Source organism: Sander lucioperca, chromosome 7 (assembly GCF_008315115.2).
Source record: "Sander lucioperca isolate FBNREF2018 chromosome 7, SLUC_FBN_1.2, whole genome shotgun sequence".
NCBI lineage: Eukaryota > Metazoa > Chordata > Actinopteri > Perciformes > Percidae > Sander > Sander lucioperca.
Genome location: NC_050179.1, coordinates 18,865,031 through 18,886,139, shown reverse-complemented (window position 1 = coordinate 18,886,139; position 21,109 = coordinate 18,865,031). Strand labels below are relative to the sequence as shown.

At 41.6% G+C, this 21,109-nt stretch overlaps 1 protein-coding gene and 1 long non-coding RNA gene across 9 annotated transcripts in view; both read left to right on the top strand.

The window, feature by feature from the left end:
• LOC116046804 overlaps positions 1-1,676 on the top strand; it is a 46,913-nt gene extending 45,237 nt beyond the window's left edge. For all 8 annotated transcript variants that reach the window (XR_004897809.1, XR_004897810.1, XR_004897814.1 and 5 more), the window contains one exon: positions 732-1,676. This is a non-coding gene — a long non-coding RNA (uncharacterized LOC116046804). The remainder of the gene's footprint in view (positions 1-731) is intronic.
• A 743-nt stretch (positions 1,677-2,419) lies between these two features.
• hsd17b12a (hydroxysteroid (17-beta) dehydrogenase 12a) lies at positions 2,420-20,961 on the top strand. The gene is made up of 11 exons (XM_031295208.2): positions 2,420-2,776; positions 12,685-12,731; positions 13,590-13,665; positions 15,230-15,337; positions 16,330-16,394; positions 16,625-16,669; positions 17,120-17,154; positions 17,937-18,018; positions 18,219-18,284; positions 19,033-19,182; positions 19,616-20,961. The coding sequence occupies exons 1-11, from the start codon at positions 2,599-2,601 to the stop codon at positions 19,754-19,756; spliced, it is 993 nt and encodes a 330-aa protein (XP_031151068.1). The 5' UTR covers positions 2,420-2,598; the 3' UTR covers positions 19,757-20,961.
• Positions 20,962-21,109: the final 148 nt, after the last annotated feature.

Genomic DNA, 21,109 nt, shown 5'->3' with positions numbered 1-21,109 from the left:
TGAGAAGCTTTATAAGTGTAAAAGGAGGGTTGGTGTGTGTTTCGCTGTCCACTTCTACGGTGCTGAAATGTGTGTTTCAGCACCACAGAGATGGACAGCATAACACAAAAAGCAGATAATTAAACCACGTTAATTGACTGCCCTGTAAACTCTGGCAAAGTTTGTATGTAAACTATAATATTGGCAGTAAAACTTCAGTGTGTATTAATGTAATTAACAGCAGTGTCTGAAAACAGTCATGGCAGTCGGGATGTTTTTTTATTATCATTTTGTCCGTTTGAGAAATTATCAGCACAGAGGAAACATTAGTCCGAAACGCTGGTGTGACGCTTTTTTTTTAATCTTTCTTTAATTTCGGTCGGAATTGTTAGGGGTGTGTGTGTTAGTGTTGACTCTGATGGGGTGAGAGAAAGTGTGTGTGTGTGTGTGTGTGTGTGTGTGTGTGTGTGTGTGTGTGTGTGTGTGTGTGTGTGTGTGTGTGTGTGTGTGTGTGTGCGCGCTCAGGGCTATCGATACTAGGAAGGGTAAATTTACTTTTTGTGTATAAAAAAAAACAAGAAACGTCATATTAGAGAGCAGTAGAAGCTACTCTAATATTCCATATAACATGTCTGTGTACTTTCTCTGTGTGCATTGCGTGTTGGAATGCACAGAGACATAGAGAGACACACAGAGATATTTTCACAGGGAATTTTGCACAATTAAATCCACATTTCCTTTCTTGTTTTCAGCTGTTGGGCTGCGAGGACACGACCGAGACGTGAAAGTGGACTCTCAAAACGTCCAATAGCAGTGTGTGTGTGTGTGTGTGTGTGTGTGTGTGTGTGTGTGTGTGTGTGTGTGTGTGTGTGTGTGTGTGTGTGTGTGTGTGTGTGTGTGTGTGCGCTTTATGTGTGAAATTTAATTATATTTAATGCTATCAGTTTAAACACACTTTGAGGCTACTCTCTTACAAAACCGATGTCGTTTTGATGACTGTTACACTACACTTAAATGCTGTTTTTAATATGGAAATTGTTGGCAAATATTTGTGTGAAAAACATAGGTCCATGTTAGAGTCTGTTACTTCATAAATGTTTATTAACTTGAAGATCAGTTTATAATACTGACTGTGCAATGATGTCAGAGTATAAAATCGGTGCTGTAAAAGTATTTTTGTAAAGATTATTTTGTGAAAGATGACATTTTGTAAACATATTTTACCCTGTACCTGGCCAGAAATGCATTTAATTTCACCCCGTTTGATAATTGTTACACAACGTGCTGCTCCTTCCTCTCGGTGTCACGTTGACTTCGATCCCTTCACTTGTGTCAAAGAATGCGAGCAGCTGCACGATGACTGTCAGCATGTAGAAACATTTTTATACTCTTGTTCCTCTGCTGAGTACATGTCAGGCTTTGCTTTGTGCCACAGAGCCTCGGTGTGTCAGAATCTCATGTTTAGTTTGGGTGTGAGAGAAACATGGAGCATGGCGGCAGAGGGGGTGAGTTGGAGACTAAAAAAATGCTGTTGCAAATAGGCTTTCTGGGTCGGAGTGGGGAACAGAAATCACATACTGCTGAGAAAATCGGGACAGCTGGTTGTGCTGAAACATCCAGCGTCTGTAAACATGTCTGACTTATTCATGTGCATGGAAATGTTAAAAAGACGATGGAAATAAAGCGATGGAAATTCACATGCCTGTCTCAATGTTTATGTAACACACACATCACATCTCATTTCCCCTCAATGTTTGGCATGAGGAACTTATTACGATAGGGGTACTCTCGCGATAGTCTGAAAAGCGAAAGTTGGACTGGGGATTGTAGTTTTTTTTTTCCATTTGGGTAGCCTGTACTCGCGTATGTTGCGGCAGAGGCGAGTGGGGAAGAGTTACCTGGCGCAACACGGGTGAATCTATGCGCCAAGATGTCTCACTGCACTGGTTTCCACTTTTTTAGTGGTTATAAGCAGTATGATGCAGACAGAATACCTAAAATAGACGAGTGAGTCATACCTAGGTGGGAACAGGCGTACCTCACACACTGGCACCACTTTAGCCAATAAACTCTCTCCTATAGCACCCCAAGGGGCGGGAGGACGTGCACATGTTTTACCAATGAGAGAATCCTTTCATTCATAAAGTGGTGTGGGCAGTTTTTTTCCGAAAGCGTGGGTTTGGAGGGTTTCATAATCCTGACTGAAACCGACAAACCTGCTCTGGCGAGAGCCAATGAAAGACCCCGGATGGGAGCTGCCGTAATGTTTGCCCAATCGCTTCCCATCCCGGTCTCCCTTTGACCCACCCTGCTTCATACAGAAAATCGAATGAATGGGGGAAGCTCTGGAGTTGATTGACATGCAAATGATCCAACCGGCGGGGTGGATCAGCCGAGAGACAGCTACTGCAGCGAGTGAAGAGCAAAGGAGAGCGGGACAGAGTAGGAGGTGCGCGGTGCACTTTAAATCAGGCTAGACAAGTGTTGGGGGAGTGTGTGTGATGCTACAACCTCCTTATAAAGGGACTCTCTCTCACGTTGTGGCTTGGAAATTAGAGCACATTGCCTAAAATTGAGGTCTCCACACTCACACACGCCGAGTCACCGAGAGCCGCTGCTATGAACTGGATGAACGCTGAGGAGACGCTCCGCAGGGCCGAGACGCCTCTCTTCTGGGTCGGCGCGTTCACTGTGGCCTCTCTGGCGCTGTGGCTGCTCTACAGGCTGCTCTCCGGCTTTAGGATCTGGGTCTTGGGAAACGGGCAGCTGCTCTCTCCGAAGCTGGGCAAATGGGCAGGTGAGTTGGGTCACATCAATTTTCACGCCACCTACATCACGGTCACGAAGAGGGCAGCTCTAAAGTAGGCAGCTGGACTCGACGTGCAAACACCAGCAATAGGTTATTCAGCTCAAACTTCACTTTAGCAAAAAAAAGAGCGCGTTCTGGAGCGTTTCTGTGGCTTAATTCAAGGGGAGGTTGGTGTTGCGTAACAAGCGCAGGTAAGCAGCTGATTGACTGGCGAGATAATGGTCCTTATTAGCTCAATTGGTTTTTTCTCTCGCGTCAAACTCAGCACCGTCTGCTGCTACGGGCTCCAGTCAGCGTTTTCACCCACATTTGGAGCAGTAGGGGGGTGCCCCACATTGGTGAGCCAGTAGCCAAATTGCGCAGGCTATGCGCACTTTTCAGAGATCTGTTTTATGTGGGTGAGCTCTCAGCCAGCGCACTACTGAACCACATTAGCCCATCCGCATGATGTAGGACAAACCTATATGCCCAATTAAAAACGTGACCTACATCTAGATAATTTTCATAGCTTTTGACTCCTCAAAATATGTCACATTGGGGTAGTTTGTCCAACATTTTGACACTACTGTTAATATTTTACCTCACTCTGTATATGAATATATTCAGGCGGTGTTTTGTCATGCATTTGCTTGTCGTCGGTTTCTTTCGCTATCATTCCTTGCCACATTACTTGTCCCGTTCTGTTTGCCCTACACGTTGTTAGATAAGATTAAAACGTCTTTAATTGGATTTGACTCTATAATGTACTTTTTCAACGTGCTTGGACAAATAGGAGCGAGTTGGCAGTCAAATCTAAGTATTTTGGTTTGGTAGAGACTAGTCTCATAGGAATCGCCCTGCCATGGCTTGACCCACTTCTCCAGTCTCCTATTTGGAGAAGATCGCTGCGTCTGGAGCCTCTTGCTGCGCAATTTGCCGAACGCTTCCCTTTGCATCAGGATAGGTTGATAATCTCTCTCCAACACCCCTAAACCAGACGACCCGGATGATTTGAATGCTTATAGTGTCTTTTTTTGTTATAACCCATGGTTATCTGCAATTTTCCTCTAAATCGTCGTTTTTTTTTTAATGAATGGAGTGTTTAATTGATGCCCTTTGCGCCATAAGAGGGAATGAACGCATGACTCAAAGGTAGGGTGCCTTTAGGAATGACTGTTGTACCTTTTTTTTTTTTTTTGTGTGGTTCTGCTGGAATATGCGGAGGAATACCGGTGCACACCGATGAGTCATGCGCTTGTTCATCGCTTCGTCATCCATTGGTCATACTGTATAGAAACTGATTCCCCCCCCCCCCCCCCCTCCGCCCCCCCACCCCATTCACGCCACCTCCAGCACCCCCAGTATTTTGTCAGACATAGCTGTAACTTCGCAGTAGATGTTTCCTTCCTGCACTCTTAAGAAATGATTTCTCAGGCTTGTGCTCTAGCAGAGCCAGTTTTTGGCGCAGTAAAGAACCTTTTTTCTCAAGGCTTTAATTGCGTCAAGTATTATGGGTCAAATGAAACCCCAGTGATTCTATAGAACTCAGTTTTAAGAGTGCAGGAAATGTTCTAAACCATCAGGTTTTTTTTTGTTTTAGAAAATAATCTTATTTTACTAATCTATGGGTTAATTGAAACAAATTTTTCCACACCAGCCACATTTATTCTTGTATACCTTTTCTTAACATTTGAACTTGCATGCCACTCCCTGAAACCAGTTACTGGCAACAGTCTGACAAGCCAACGGTTGAACCCATGGCAGAAAGTGAACAGGTGGAGGAGGGTAGATGTTTGCTAGCAATGAGGTGTCCTCCTCAGCTGGTTGTACCAGATGTGCAGGTCTGACCAGCTCAGGCAGTGCTGTAACTTTATTTCGTACTCTTACGTTAAGTGGTGCGACTCGTGTCTCCACCTTTTTCACTGAAACTGAGGCACCTGTTGCAACAAGTTAAACTATTCATTGAATAGGCTCGGTGAAAATGTAATGCTGTGTTGAAGCTGCTCCACAGAAACTGCTGTTTGTAGGATTTTCAAACATTTACCTATTTTCTTTCAAATCTCCCCTGAATCTATCTATCTTTCTTTCTTTCCGTCACATAATACCTACCAAACCTTTTGTAACTACCCTTGGCAGTACATAATCAGTCATAAAAAGTCATTTGTGTAGGAAAACATTTGAAGCTTCTTTATGCTATATCTGAATTGTGAAGTGTTATTTGGACTAAATAAGCCTGTGGGTTTGTATTTTGACTTTATGTGATAAAGTAAGGGGAGGATATTGGCTAGTCAAGCAACCATTGAACAATTATTTCAAGAAATCACATTTAATTCACCTGTAGAAAGGGTTCTTAGACTGACATGTTTAAAATGTGCCACATTTGCTAATCCACATGGCTGTTATTACAACACAGAAGACAACTGGTATTTCCTTGTCAGACAGGTTTGTGTGTGTGCAGGTGAGGTAAAGCCTGGTAACCACTAAAATTGGATCAACATTTTTTTTTTTTTTTCCATGTTATCACTGCACATCTTTGTGTGCTGAAGCTCTGCAGCTCCACATGCAGAGGAGAGCACGGATTTCTCTGGAGTTCCTCTGTTGGTCTTCCCCTTAGTGGAGGAGACTCCTAGCGGCAGAACGGCAGCACTGCAGAATGGGTGAAAGCGGCTTCCCCAGCCTCTCTACTACACTGTGCATCCGCACACACATACTTAACCTCCTGCCAGCCCAATCACTGTCTGCAGCTCAGTTATTAGTTTTTTTTTCTAAACGTTGAGCGAAAGCCTGGCCGTTCTCAAGAACAGGCACATTTGTATCTGTTTAATTTCTTAGCAGATATAGAGGATGACCAATGGGTGCATCAGAAGAAGGGTAGATTCCTGCAATTTTAAAGATTTAGTCTTTGAGTTTACATTTTTAAAGACTCTCGTATTTCATGGTATTTTAGCAGATTTTCTTTATCTTTTATCTATGCTTTTTTTTTTTTTTCCAGTGGAGCAGCTTTTCACTCTTATGCGTAGTAGTGCCCAGTTTTCCACACTCTTAGCCTCCAGCATCTCATATTATATAAGAGCCAGTGTCTGTTCTGTTGAGTGTGTGTGAGAAACTCCATTACAGGGAAGTAAATTGGACCAAAGGGAGCTTTTTGCGAGGGTGGGTAGTGATGTGACATGCGCCTTAGAAGTGCCGCTCTCCTCCCTTTGACGTTATAGTTTATTGAATGGTCTTATTATACAAGAAGAACGTAGCCACTCATAAGAACAGCACAATAATTACGAAGCCTTGGGTCAGCACTTGCGCAAGAATTTATGAGTTTGATTTGACTCCAGGAAGAAACAATTGGGGGCGTGTGAGTTTATCAACACAAACTGCAGTGAATCAAGAGTCACAGGGTGGCGTTTTAATTATTATGGGAGAATACATTTCAGTGTTTATTTTATGAATAGCCATTAGGTTTCATTCATGGTAAGAAAAATGCACGTGTGAATGACATTTATCTGTTTCAACTGAGGCAGGGTCTCCACTTCTTCATGCTTGTGAATGTGCTTCCCCCTAGTGCAGGGGTGGCGAACCTGTGGCTCTTGAGCCGTATGCGGCTCTTTGCCTGCTCCTGTGAGGCTCTTACTGTGTGGCTGGGGGCTGTGTCATTGGTTGGTTGTTGTTGTTTTTAACTTTTCTGAAACATACAGTATTTCAGATAAGAAAAAAAAAAAAAACATTTGAATGCATCTGCCAATACATTTGCCAATTATTTTAAAATGGAAAATAATGCAGCAGAGTTCTGAGGACAGATTCTGCAACCTGAGGAAAAACAGCGGCCACAGATCACCTTCCTCGTTAACCCTTTCACTGCTGAATCCGATTGTTTGAAAGACCCTTTAGTGACAAATGAGTGAGAGAGTTGCTTCGAGTGGCCACAACCGAGATCTAGCAAGACCTGAAAAGGATTGTGGATAACAAAGACTGTCAGGTTTCCCACTGAGTCAGTCTAAGTGAGAAAAAAAGCTATGAAAACTGCTATGTATTATGACTGTCATCAGATCTGGAAGACACTGTTGCTATTGTAGTGTGGACGTGCATGTGTTGTGTGGCTTTTTGCTATGGTGCGTTTTTTTTTTTTTTTTTTTTTTTTTTTTGTGGCTCTTTATACCTAACTGGTTGGCCACCCCCGCCCTAGTGCTTTGTATCAGAGAGTGTGTGTGGGCAGAGAGAGAACAGTGGTTCATGTGATAAACACGCTCTGTGACACGTGCCAGAACCAGGGATGCTGGGTAAAAAAAGGAGAAAAAAAATCCTCAGCATCTCCCTCATTTCAAGCTCCCCTCAGTCCCTCCCTCCTCCCTCACTCACTCCATCTCTCCATCCAGTGAGTGTATGTGCGCACATCAGTTTCTCTATATCTTGCACTCTTTTAGGCTACCAGTACCATCTACTCTGAGCATGTCATTCTATTCTCCAGTTTCAGTTTGTGTCAAAACAACTAAACATTAAATGGTAATACTGTAGCTTCACAAACGCTAGACGTTTCTTCACCATGTCAAGTTAGTCGGTTTTCTGACCACTGTTATGACTACATGAAGCTAGTAACTTGTAACTTTCTTTAAACAAATGATCAGTTAAATTGGTATAGAACTGCAACTAAGTTATTTTCATCGATTAATCTGCCAATAATTAGAGCTATCAAATGTCATGTAGAAAAGTCTAAAGTGGCATCTTCAAATTGCTTGTGTCCAACCAACAGTCTAAAACCTGAAGACAAATCAGGTTAACTATCATATAAGACGAAGAAAAGCAGCAAATACTCACAATTTGAGAGGCTAGAAAGAAGGAAAATGTTTGGTATTTTTGCTTGAAATAATTGCAGATAATCATCTCTGTCGATCAACTAATCGACATTTTTTTCAGCTATTGAGTGAAGTGAACTGGTATTGGCTTGAGTTCCTTAAATGGATCAACCTAGAAAAGGCCCCTTTTCAGCATATTTCTAGTTGAAGCACCAGCAGCTCACAAAATACTTTATTATTTACACTTTTGGTCTTTTTAAGCCATGTACTTTACAACAAAATAAATCTGAGTTTAATGACTTAGCCACATTTTACACATACCCAACCAAGTTAATGAGGGCATTAAGTTCAATAATGAAGATGCTCAGTCTTGTTTTCTAAACGCAAAATACTGGACCACCAGCATACTTGGAATTAGTGATTTATTGGCTTCTGTAAAGTGGCATCTCACATTGGTTGCAGTCTAACATGCCAGAAAGGCAAGTTTGTTCAGTTGTGAGTATCTGTTGAATGTACTTGGGAGGTGTCGCCGTCAGTCTTTTTGTGGGACAAAGTTGAGAAGAATGTATGAAGTCATGTTCTGATATAAGTCATTACCTAACTTTGGATCACATAAATCACCTGAGAGACAGGAGTCACACACAGTGTGCAAGGGATTGAAGTAGTTTTTAGGAGTAAAAATAAGTGGGTTTTTTTTTTTTTTTTTTTTTTTAAATGTGAGATTTGGTCAGACTCTGTCTGGTTATAGTTTTCGATGTCATTTGGTTGTAAACTAATTGGCAGAAACCTTTTTGAAATGGCATCTGTTAGATTAGTAATCAGCAGCATAACAATCATGGTGTATTTGTTGCTAAGACATGTTTCACAGCGTCATCCACCTGAAACTCAAGTCTTTTAAAATACAAGTTACTTTTTAAGAATCATTACATTTGTAAAGGAACTCTGCATTAATTTTATTCACTAATATGTCACAAATGCAGGAATGTAAATGATACAACAGGCCTTTTTTAGTCCTGCACCATTGAGGGCTGAGTGTGCAGGTTTTCATACTTACCATTAAAGATTCCAGCAGGTGATTTCACTGATTTTTACTCCTTCAGTCAGAGGAAGTGAAATCACCTGCTGTAGGCTCTGTTTGAACTCAACACCTCCACATAGTACAGTCTGTCCTTAATGGCACACATTCAAACGGCAAAGTTTTTTTGCTGCTCAAAAATCTCCTAGTCTCAAAAGTAGTAACAGTGAAGGAAACTATTGATTTTTTTTTTTGATTTTTTTTTGATTTTTTTTTTTTTTTAAACAAGACTTGTGACTGGAGACTACTTTTTTGCTCTGTACCCAAATATAGATGCTGCTTCTATCTTGGGAAGCTCTAAAGTACATGTTCTCTTTTTCTGTCGCTCACCCTCCCTCTCCTTATTTCTCTCTCCCCCCTGGTGTGTTCTGCATCCCTCCATCTTTCTTTCTCCCTCTGAGGTATGAAGTGCTGCTCGTTGATAGGAGAGTTTGGGGTGCGACAGATTACATAACGGTACGTAACAAGAGCAGGGCATACAAGGACCGCAGTCTCTCCTCACTGAGAATCTTAATTGGGGATTTGGATTTGTGCTCATTTTAGCTCTGTCTCACTCTCCCTTTTGCATTGGATGTTGAATCTTCCAAAAAGAACTTCTGTGGGTAACTGATAGTCGACACCATGCCAGCTTTCTCTACGACCAAACACTTATCTTATTTTAGTAATCAGCACACCTTCATCTTGAGAGGGAATAATCAGTGAATTAATGGAAATCTGAATCTCCATATTCATAAAGACATGAGGTTTTCTATTGTCTTTTTAATATGAACTGCTCATCCTCACACACATGCCCTTCTCATGCAGTCCACGTTAATCTAAATAAAAACATCTTCACATGTATCAGTGGCCTTTGTGACCGCCCTTTTCTCTTTTTCCACTGCTCATCAGATCTTATGTGGGTTTTTTTTCCCATCCTGCAGTGCTCATGCTGGCATCTGGGCTATAGGTGGAGGGCTGAGGATGCAGCAGCGGCCTGGTCGTCGTGGTGATGGTGGTGGGGGATCTTGTTGGTATTCAGGTGCTGCGGCAGGCAGGCAGCTCCCAGACGAGGCAGTGCAGGCGCGCTGCTATTTTTACTCCTCCTGCTGCTTTTTTTAGACCCTCGGAATAGTGAGCAGGCAGGGGCTGCTCCACTGCTAGGGAGGGAGGGAGACAGAAAAGGCTGGGGGATGTCAATACCACTGGATGTGATGTGCAGCACTAAGCAGAGTGGCGGCGCATTTGCGCCACCGTCAGGACACTTCAGAGCCAACATGGTGGACCAGTTCTCTCAGAGGCGTTGGAATGGGGGAAACTGGGTTCAGACCGCCGTTGCAGTGCACTCATCCTCTCTGCCACATTAATACTTTCATGGATTCACACACTCCTCTTCCCTGGCCTCTCCCAAATCTCCATTTATTTTTCATTGTACACATCACTCTCGTACATAGTTGCCCCATCAACACACTTTTACCCTTTCGTTGTCAGTGTGTGCGTCTTCTCTCAGCGTCAGTCTGGTGCTTGCTTGCGTATACCCTTTTTGTTACATTACATCTGTGTGTCTCAGATGTAATGCGTTGCTCATGTGAGGGGAATTAAGTTCTGCTGGGAGCATTGGGGTAATGTGTTTGTGACTGAACTGAAAAATTATATTTTTGGACGTTGTGTTATGCTTGTTCAACAGTAAAAGAGCTGAATCAGTGATTCAATTATTTTTCCTGTTTTCTGTAGTGGAGATTTGTCATTGGAGCCTTTCCACTTGAAATGCAGCAGACCTGGCTAATGGGAAGGATTTTACCTGTTTAGTGATGAAACAATCAAGGGGTAGTCACCTTCTTTTTTTAAAGGTAGCATTCATCTGCTTTTGGGAAGGAAATGAGCCTGAAGAGTGGAGATAATACAGACACTACTTTTTGTTTTCTTAAAATGCATGCATAGTCTGAACATAAGTACAGCCTGACACATAACACACAACTGACACATGGCACACAACTAAGTACCATAGGTTCTTTACAAACGTTCATACTATGTGTGTTTTGGCACATAACACATTCTTGCACGCTCTCCTCTCGGTTAAAGTTCAAATGACGGTGAGATGCGTGTATTTTGACATTCTCGCATGCAGGCGCAATTCTCTGCACCTAAAACTCAGTCATGCAAGCGAACAACATCCCAGCTGCCTTTCTGTGGGGTTTATTAGTTGTGTGACAGGAATGTGGTCGGTGCACTGTTCAGTATGTCTTGCCGTCACCTTCGAGCAACCTTGTAACTGTCATGTTGGTTTTATGTTCTAAACAGTTTCATTCTCCTTTTTTATTGTTCGTTTTACTCCAACTCATCAGAAAAAAATTGCATAAGTAATTTCCTGTTATTTTGGCATGCATTTTATAGATTTGTGTAAGAGTATGTACCCTGTAGCTCATAAAACAAAAGTCTAATTCACATCACTAGATTATATTGGAAAAGGCTGATTTTTATGTCGCGGTGGTTGTTGTCTTCTCAGCCATTTTACTTTGCAGTGAGTATAGCTTCTTCCTCCCTCTGTTTGCCCCCACCTGTATCTGCAACGAGAGCCTGATTTGGTACAGCCCGCGCCCATTGAGGCTTTTCTACCACGGAGCGTTTCATTCTTAACACGGGGAGTTTTAAAAATAGCCAGGGATTCTGCTCTCTGTTGACTTTGTGCTACTCTCTCTCACTCCTCTTCTCCCATATTCACTCACTTGTTCTTCTCTCCTCCACCGCCATCTCTATTCTGTTTCTTTTTCTCCTTCACACATTCGTTCTCTTGCTTCGCTTGCTTCCAGTTCTATTTTTAGCCACTCCTAGGATCCCTCCTCACTCCCCCTCCTCCTTTCTCCTGTTCCATGTTCGTCATCACTCCCCCCTCTCTGCATCCCCTCTCTCATCTTGTCTTTTTCCTGCTCTCCAGCTCCTTGCCAGAGAATTTCCTTTACCTCTATTAATCTTTTATCAAGCCTTGCTTATAATGTATTTATAATGCACAACTGTGTGTATTTGAGTAACCCCAATACCTCCTCACCACCACCCATTTTTTTGGTCTTGCATCTTCTCCCCCAACAACCCCACCCCCTCCCTTTGTCAGTCATGAAGAAGCTGGGGTTGATAGGCAGTGAATGTTTAAAAATAGCCCTGCTTGCTTGACAAGGTGAGGAGAACTCTAAACACAAGATCATCAGCTCCCTCTCTCGGTCTTAGTCTCCCCACGATTCGGCTTCTTTACCATCTTTTGTTCTTCTATGAAATCTTTCCTCTGATTTTGCCAAACCGTTCTGATCCTGTCTGGTTTTTCACCATTCTCCTTCCTCTTTGTCTAAAGTGCAGGACACTTTATTTACCCTTGCCAGTCAGATAAACATGACCTTAAAAATCCTATTTTGCATAGCAGGAGCTGCTCCCAGTGAGGTAGGGCTTTGTGAGTCCTTTCCTGTCTACTAACTTTGTTCTGCTTTAATCTATACCATCTTATCTCCACCTCTATACAATCTCCTTCCCCTCTGTTGTCTTTGTAGCTTAATCTTATTTGACTCATATCTATATTATCTTGGGTTGTATTGTTTGCATATTGGTGCCAATATCAAACTGCACACTACCTTTTTGTGTGTACTTTGAGAATGGATGTCATGTAAGCATCTCATCCAAAAGAGAACTTGACTGATGAAAAGGCTTTCATTGTAGAGCTTATAGAGAGGCTTTTCTAAATAGAAGGTGAATAGTATTGTGGGGTGTGGCCCCCAATGGATTTTCTCCATGTTAAAGCTTTCATATGACTGTCCCGTCTGTCACCCATAAAGAGCCCCGGGCTTATCTCCATGTTGGGTCACTGAGCAGCTATTATGGTGACAACTGGAAGTGATCAAACCTGATATGAAGGTGTGTCGTAAGCCTGTGAACAAAGAGGATCCTATTAGTGTTATGTGTGGCTGTCACAAAATGCAAAGATAACAAACTGTGATTGGACTTTTAAGAACATTAGTTGAACAGACTGCTGCCCTGCTACAGTGAGTGTTGTAAAGAGAACTAATGCTAACCTCTTTGTCTTTTCTGTCTCTCTCCAGTTGTGACGGGAGCCACGGATGGAATCGGGAAATCCTATGCAGAGGAGGTAAGGTTCCTCTGCCCATATTTCTTTCACACACACACACACACACACACACACACACACACACACACACACACACACACACACACACACACACACACCATGTTCACTCATAGGCCACGGTAAGGGGGAGCTCTTACAGGCCTATTAACGTGGAAGAAGGTCCTCACACACATATGCGCACACACACACACTTCAATACAGGCTCGTCAACAAGAGCTCATACAGAGGTAACAAGCACACATTGAATAGGGGCTACCCTGCCACGTATTTGGCCCATAATAGTGTGGGTGTGCTAACTGTATGATGTCATGTAGGGCCTTTGACTCATACTGTTGCTATTGGTGGGGCTAGCTGCTTGTCACGCAACAGTAGTCCACCATTTATGCTGCATGGTTTATGCTGCATGGTTTTTTCGGCATGTTAGTGTTTTTATGCAGAAATGCACGTCTTGAATTCTGCTGTCACACAGAACCTGATAAATCCACCTCTGTGTCCTAAAGTGCATCCAACAAGCATGCTTCCAACAAAGTGAGCACAACAATTAAGTTTACACATGCAGCCAGAGATAAATGATCAATCTATGGCCACTGCACACATTTGGATTATCTGTTAGCATTGCTCTCCCATCGTCTGATCCAGAGTTGAAGCATACTCATCGAAAGTTGAGAAATACAAACTTAGTTCCAACACTTTACAGAGTTAGAATATTATATGAAAATGATGAGACAGAAAAATTTCTGATTTCTGGGCACTAAAGTTAAAACATGTCTGTCTCCTCTTGCTTCCATCTGTAGTTGCCAGCACTGTATTTTAATGTCACTATATTCAAATTATTCCAAATTGGTATTTCCTTTCCAGCTGGCACGTCGAGGATTTGCCATGATGTTGATCAGTCGCTCCCAGGACAAGCTGGATGACGTGGCCAAGTCACTTGGTAAGTGTGTAAAGGTGTGTTTGTGTCTGCACGACATCATGGAAATCTGTTTGGGGTTGAAAGCACAGTGAGTTGGCTGATGAGGATGTGTGTGTGTATAGGCAGACGGTGACATCCAGACCTGCCAGTGCCAAATCAGAGGGCATACCCTCGACCATAAGGATTTAGAATAGCCTCAAAAAAAGGAGAGAAAATAATCACTGCATCTGTTTTGAGGACAAAAAACAAGTTGGCATAAGTTTATTTTGGATGATCTCTCTTCAAAGTGTTCTTTTTTCATAAACAGAATGTTTGTTTTACAGAATTTCATTTTGTGAGAAGTTTCACTTTTCAGATTTATTTGGAAACATGCAGCCAACATAGCAGGCTGTGTTTTACTTCCTCACTGTCGATATGAAGAAAAGCAGATGAAATATCTGGCTTGATTCGAAGAAATGTATTGAGTAACATGTTTATCTGAGATATTTGTTAGAAAGCAACCAGGCGTTCCTCATTCAAGTCTACACAAACGGAAAATGAGCTTCCATTTCAAAGGAAAAACTTTTCCCCTCCTCCTTTCTGGCCCGTCTCCAGATTTTAACAGAGACTGAATGGTGAGTGGCCTCCCCTGTTCAAATAGTGCCCTCTCCCTGTCTCGCTCTCTTTCCATCTATCTCTGACGTCTCCCACAGCGCAATTTCCCCGGTCATGCTTCAAGTCCACAGAGGGGGCTGATGGGTAGTCACGAGCGGGATGCGGCGTGCCAAACTCTGGCACTCCTCCCTCACGAATAGTCTGAGAAAACACCTCCTTGGCATGTAACTGGGCAACCCACCCTGTCCCACCTATAATTTTACTGTCATTAATGTTTCTCCTCTCTCTTATGCAAACGGCTCTTGACTTTTGATCGCACCTACCTGGCAACCCCAAATTACTCCTCCATTACTCAGCCTTTATATTTCTGCTTTGCCACCATGTTCATTGCAGCTTATATCATTTTCTTTGACATGGACACAAAGTGGTTGATGACTAAAAATAATCTGGATATAGATTTCACGGAGGCTCCCAACCCCTAGCACCCCTTTTTGTTTGTTACTTGCATCCCTTTTAGGTTCCCCCTCTTTATGTTGTCTTAACGCTGAATATACCCTGACACACTACTGGTCTTTGCTGAGGCACATCCCAGGAATTTTGCTTTTACAACTCCCTCCGCCACCTATCAGCTTGTCCAAAGACAATAAATTCTAATTTCAGCAGGCGCGTCAAACATGACGAAGGAATGAAGGGGGGGGGGGAGATCACTCGGCTGGTTTGTTGGTATGCAGTGCCCTCTTCAGTTCAAGTCTGACAGTGACTGTTTTCAGGAAACAGGGGATTGCTCTGTTGTTGTGCCATGTAATGCTGGCTTATTGGTGACCCATGAATGCGTGATGTGAGTTTGGTGTGAATGCAAATTCATTACCTTAAACTGGTATCCTTCTAAACTTTGGTCTTGTCTCATTCCTATAAACACTTTTTGTCCATTACCATGCATAGATATCATTGTAACCTTAAAGTTAAAGGACCCTTGTTTCTCCCTTCACAGAGGACCAGTTTAAAGTGGAGACCAAGACCATTGCAGTTGACTTTGGCAAGATGGACATCTACCAAAAGATTGAGGCGGGGCTGGCTGGTCTTGAGATAGGTGTTCTTGGTAAGAACTGATTTGTTTTCAAGACAGTGTGTTCATTCATCCTTCTTCTCTGTCCAGTGATGACTTGCAGGCACCAGTTGCATGTCAACATACATATTTGAAAAAGATTTTGGTTTTGTCTTCAGTGCAGTTAACGTACTGTAAGAACCTGTTGTATTGCAGACATAAGAAAGCCAAACGGTACAAGGCAAACTATAAATCACTTAACCACTTGGAATACACTTGTGTATTAAAGCAGCATGAGATGCATATGTTTGCAGCAGGAGGTGAGACGCTTATAGAGTCGGTACTATTAAAAATTGGACATAATTCATGGGGTTGAAGGGTGTTGTCACGTACAAAGACAGTTTGGCCTTTATTTCACTGTTGGCAAACCTCCCTTCTGGATTTCACTACATGCATCGGTCAAATCATTCAACACTTATTGTGGAAATATAAGGTGGTGTGATTCCCTGACTCTGAACAGTGGAGTAATTTGATTCATGTTAAATTCCCTTAATTTAGATACTTGACTTTTTTGTCAACTTTGCCTGACAGAAAAAGTATGATGTGCACATTGACTGTTTTGAGATGGCGAGATTATACCGAAGGAGACACAAAGGATGAATACTCTTGTGCATGAAGAATTATTTTTTTGATGCATGCATTCTTTTTTAAAAGTGTCTACAGTTCAAGCTTTCAAGACTTTTCAGGGAACATTATTTTGACACGGATATCAGGACTCATGGTATATGTTTAAAGTTGCACTACAAGTTTGTGTAATTTTAGACTCATGTTCACATTGTACATTTTGGTTGTAACATTTAAGGAACTATTTGTCCTTTTTATTATGCCAATTGTTCTGGTAAGGTGTGGTGTAAATGCCTGTTTCTATCTTGTTTACTTTTGCTGCCACCTTATGGTAGAAATTTTAGCTTGTTTGATTTCTCCAGCACCAGCTTATTTTGTGAAAACAGGAGAGTAATTGTTTTTTTCTTCCTTGTTTTCAACAGTCAACAATGTTGGTGTGTCCTACGCCTACCCTGAGTACTACCTCCATATTCCTGATCTGGACAACGTGAGTTTTCTTATTATTTTGCAAATGGAAATTCTCTGATAGTGTACAGTCTCAAAATAACTGAGCTGACTCCTCTAAGCCTGTCGGGGGGGGGGGGAGCAAATTAATTCCCATGCCCCATAGTTTTATCTAATACACCAATCATCTGCTTTCTTTTATATATGTTGTGATAAATACATTAACTTATATGTGAGTGTTTGTTTAGCTGACCTGTGTTTTCTGTGTTTCAGTTCATCACAAACATGATCAACGTCAACATGACCTCAGTGTGCCAGGTAAGTTTCTCTTGAACGTCTTCACACTTTAGCTCTTCAGGGACGAAATATTCCAAATACCTTCAGCCCAGTGATTGCAAGCTACATCTTTTTATATCACGGCCCAAGTGTTTGTTTAAAGTTTGAAACCCATTCATTGGTATCACTTTTCTTATCACTTTTCCCCCTTTTGTTCTTCTCCTCCTTTTCTGCTGTTTCTACCATGGTACCTGCAGTGTCTCAGTTGTTCCCAAAGCAACGGTGGACTACACCAACGCTGTCTGTACTTGCCACCCACGCAACTCTCTCTCTGTTGGTCTCTGCCTGTCTCTCTCTCCCCCTCTTACTTTTAGCCTTTATTTTTTTTTATTAAATAAAACTCTTTCCAGTCCCCTTGTTCTCCTTCATGAGTTTTATCATTGTTTGTGATGACCACTGATGATAACTGAGCTTGTGGTGTTGTTTCTTTAGATGACCCGTCTGGTGCTGCCTAGAATGGCTGAGAGGTGAGTTAAATGATAGGCTTCCATGTTTTGCGACATGACTGCAGTCAAATATCAGTGTCGTAAATGAGGGATTGTGGCACAGAGCTGCACAAGGAATCTCAAAATGAAACAACCTTGTTGTCTAAGAACAGTATTTGGTAGATTACACTTCATAAAGGTGACTCTTTTATTAAGAAGCGGGCTAAGAAATCTTCACCAAGCACTTCCATCACTGCATTTCTTTTTCTCTCCTCCTTTGTTCGCAATGCTGACAAGCTTTCAATTCACACAAAGTGCTCTTCCCACCCGATTGGCTGCTCTGTTCCCATGTGACTCCTGCTGGCCAATAGCAGCGCAGGCACATTTGGTGCCATGTGAGGCTAGAGCATAGCTCCACTACATCACTGCAGCAACAGGCTGCCATGGCAACACACACAGCCCCTACCACACTGTGTTAGTGTGTGTGTGTGTTGAGCATCACTTTGTGTGTATTTGTAAGTGTGACTTTTGAAAATGTATTGCACTGATCTGGGATCAGTGCTTCACATCTTGAGGAAAGCCCTGTTATGTAGATTGTTATCGCAGCAGCATTTTAAATTGAGGATTTTCAGCAGGCTTTCTTGATTTGACAAAATTCCAAGTGAACAATGAAGCCTCTGTGTAATTTTGACCAATGCCACATCATCAAAACATGAGTTTTGAGTCCTGGAATTTACTTCAGTCATCCAAAACTCTGTGACTGACTTGCCATCACAACAGAGCAAAGTTCTTAAATCACCTTTTGTGATTTGTGTTTTTCTCAGGTCCAAAGGTGTTATCCTGAACATCTCTTCTGCCAGTGGCATGTATCCCCTCCCTCTGCTTACAGTCTATTCTGCCTCAAAGGTATGTGTGACATCTCTACTTAATAAACAAACATAACTTCTTTTTGGAAACTGAAATGTGTCATCATATTGGTCAGTATCTTGCTTGTTTCATCAAGCCAGTCCTTCCTTATATTGCCCTATTTGGAGGTTCTGATAACAGCCCAACATTTTGCTCACCTATGTATTAAAATGTACCATCTTTCATCCTTCTTTGTGCAGGCCTTTGTGGATTTCTTCTCTCGTGGCCTTCAGGAGGAATACAGGCGTCATGGCATCATCATTCAGGTGAGTTTGGGGCTTGTCTGCTCCTCTTCCCCCACCCTGCATATGATTTTTTTTTTTTTTTTTTTTTGCCCAAGAATGTTCACTCAACTGTTGGGACACCTAAGATTAAGTTGTTTTTTTTTTGAGCAAGACAGATTCTAGGAAGTGGGATCTGTTCAACAACAGTTTCCCCTAACTTTGACAGATGGTAGCACAAACCATACTACTGTTTTATGGAAACCTTTGCTATAGATTATTCAAAGAAGTTAAAAAATCCATCTTGTTGCTCTCAGCCAATTCTGCCTAAAGGGCAATGAATGAATGGTGCATTTTTACAGCGGAGGCATTTTTGAAAATATGTTGTTCCACATGAGACTGTTTGTTTGTTTGTTTGTTTGTTTGTTTGTTTGTAGCAACCTCTGTAGCATTCACTCGTGTGCCACCTGGTGGTTGAAGTGCGTACAGCAGTTTCACCTCAGCAAACCCTGAGTGTATTTTCACCTGATAACCCCAGTCATCAGGCCAGTTTACGGCAAAGATTTTATGTATTGCGTGCATCTTGCAGTGCCATGGGTAGGACACATGATACATCTTTGTGTTTGCTGCAAATCTGGAGTTCAACTGTGGGAGTTAAACAATGCTAACCTAAGGAAGGCCAAGGAATTTGTCTTATTTTAATTTGTGGTTGGGCCAGGAAGTTTTTTATTTTTATTTAAGGGCTTGATTTGTTTTTTGAGCTCATCTCATATTTTCCCTTGTCTTCCTGCAGAGCGTGCTGCCCTTCTTTGTGGCCACTAAAATGACTCGTATCAGGAAGCCCACCCTGGACAAGCCCACCCCAGATCGCTACGTTGCAGCTGAACTCGCCACTGTGGGTCTGCAGGGCCAGACCAATGGCTATTTCCCCCATGCTGTCATGGTAAGAACTGCAAACCTCAAAATACTGAACCTATCCAGAAATACATTAGGGTAAAGTTTAACTTAGTTATGGAATGTCAGATTTAAAACTGAACTTTCCGGTTCAGGAGTTCAGGAGACTTTTAATGAAATGAATATCCAGTTTCAACAAAAACCTCCAGGCTGCTTGTCTTAATCAACCAATTTGTAGAAACTGTTAAATGCTGTAAAATAATAGAAATGGCACCATTGGATGTCGTATGATTTGCATTATGTCTTTCCATAATTTTTTTTATTTGCTAAGCAATTAGAATAAATTGCATAAAACCTTTTTTCAAAATGTCTTTTTTTCTTTTGCAAATTCATTTTAAGATTAAATCTTTTTTTTTTTTTTTTTTAAATTTTGATTGTAAACCCACGCACCTCCTTTTGTTGTGTCGTTTCTTTTCTTGCAGGGTTGGCTGACCACCAAGCTTGTGCCAATCAACCTTGTCATCTTCTTTGGAGCCCAAATGAACCGTCAGCAGCGTACCGGATACCTGCAGAGAAGGAAGCTGCGGGAGCAGAGGAACGGACAACGTCTGAAGAGTGAATAGGAGACTCCTGACTGTGTCCTGACCCGGTGCAACGTCTAAGGAAAGGAAAGATTCTCTTTTGTATCTCTGGTTTATCATCAAGGTTTGTCAATAAATGTGCACATAAAAGCATGTGTATGACTTTGTGTTTAAAACAAACTCTGATCTGATGTGATTTTTTGTTTGGAAAGAAATGCCCAAAGAATGCAGGAGCTGAAGTGATAATAAAAAGCTGCTCTTGGCAAAGGACATAATACATCTTGTCACTGACACCGATAGTGGAAATAATACAACCAAAAAAATATTAAATAAGAGTGATTTGTTAGCCCTGCTGTTGTAAGCAGTGGATAATGGTGGTGGGCATCTTTTTTATGTATAAATATTTATTTTATATTTGTGAGCACACAAGACAAACTCAGACCTTTCAACCTAGTCCGGTTTACAAATCATTGAGCCATTTAAAGTTGGCAATTTCTGCTTTTTTACATTGCATTACTGAACTACTATTATCATGCATTTGCTCTTTCTTACCTTTTTTTCTACAATATTGCGTGTTTACAGTATATTTAAAAATGATACTTTGTGGTAGGTTGTTGCTGTACTTGTTATAAACCAAAGTTTTTCACATGGTTATTAACTGTTGCATTCATCACAATCCCTTTCTACTGACATTAACGTTAAATGGTCAGATTCAATGAGCGGGTGTTAAAACGGTTAAAATGTATTATGAAAGGATGTAATTCAGCTGGTGCGATGTCCATGTGAACTACACAGTTGCTCTTATTTTGTGCCTTTTTTATTCAAGATGTAAATCTTAACAGACAATGGAAAACCTCTTAACCGCTGCATATTTACAGTGGTTCCTCCAGTGTGTTTTGAAAGGAATTCACAGGAATTGAGAATATTCTCGATTCATTGTGGCGCAATTATCCCTCCAGTTGAAGTTAAAACAAAATGTGAAGGTTTTGCATCATTGCCTACAGATTGGTTCACATACTACTGTTTGCTTCAGAAACAGAACTGCTCCTCTTTACACTGACGCACAATTGAATACCCCATATGACTTGGTCTGACCTGTGCCTTAACTATCTTGTGAATGCTTTTGTAACCAGTTGTTTAATATGCTTGGAAAATAGAATTTCTACATGTAAAATGCACCGTTATCGTTTATATAGCTGGCATCTCATGTTTTCTACTGTTTAATAAAAGTTATGGCGTAAAGAAAAGTGTTGTAATTGTGTTTTGTTTTTTTGTTTTTCCCTAATGACTGACTAAAATGACAGCTTTTGAGGTTTTTGGGATATAATATTGGCTCAGTGGCACAATAAACCAATGAGATATTTACAGTGCTAGAAGAAGTACTCAATGTAAATA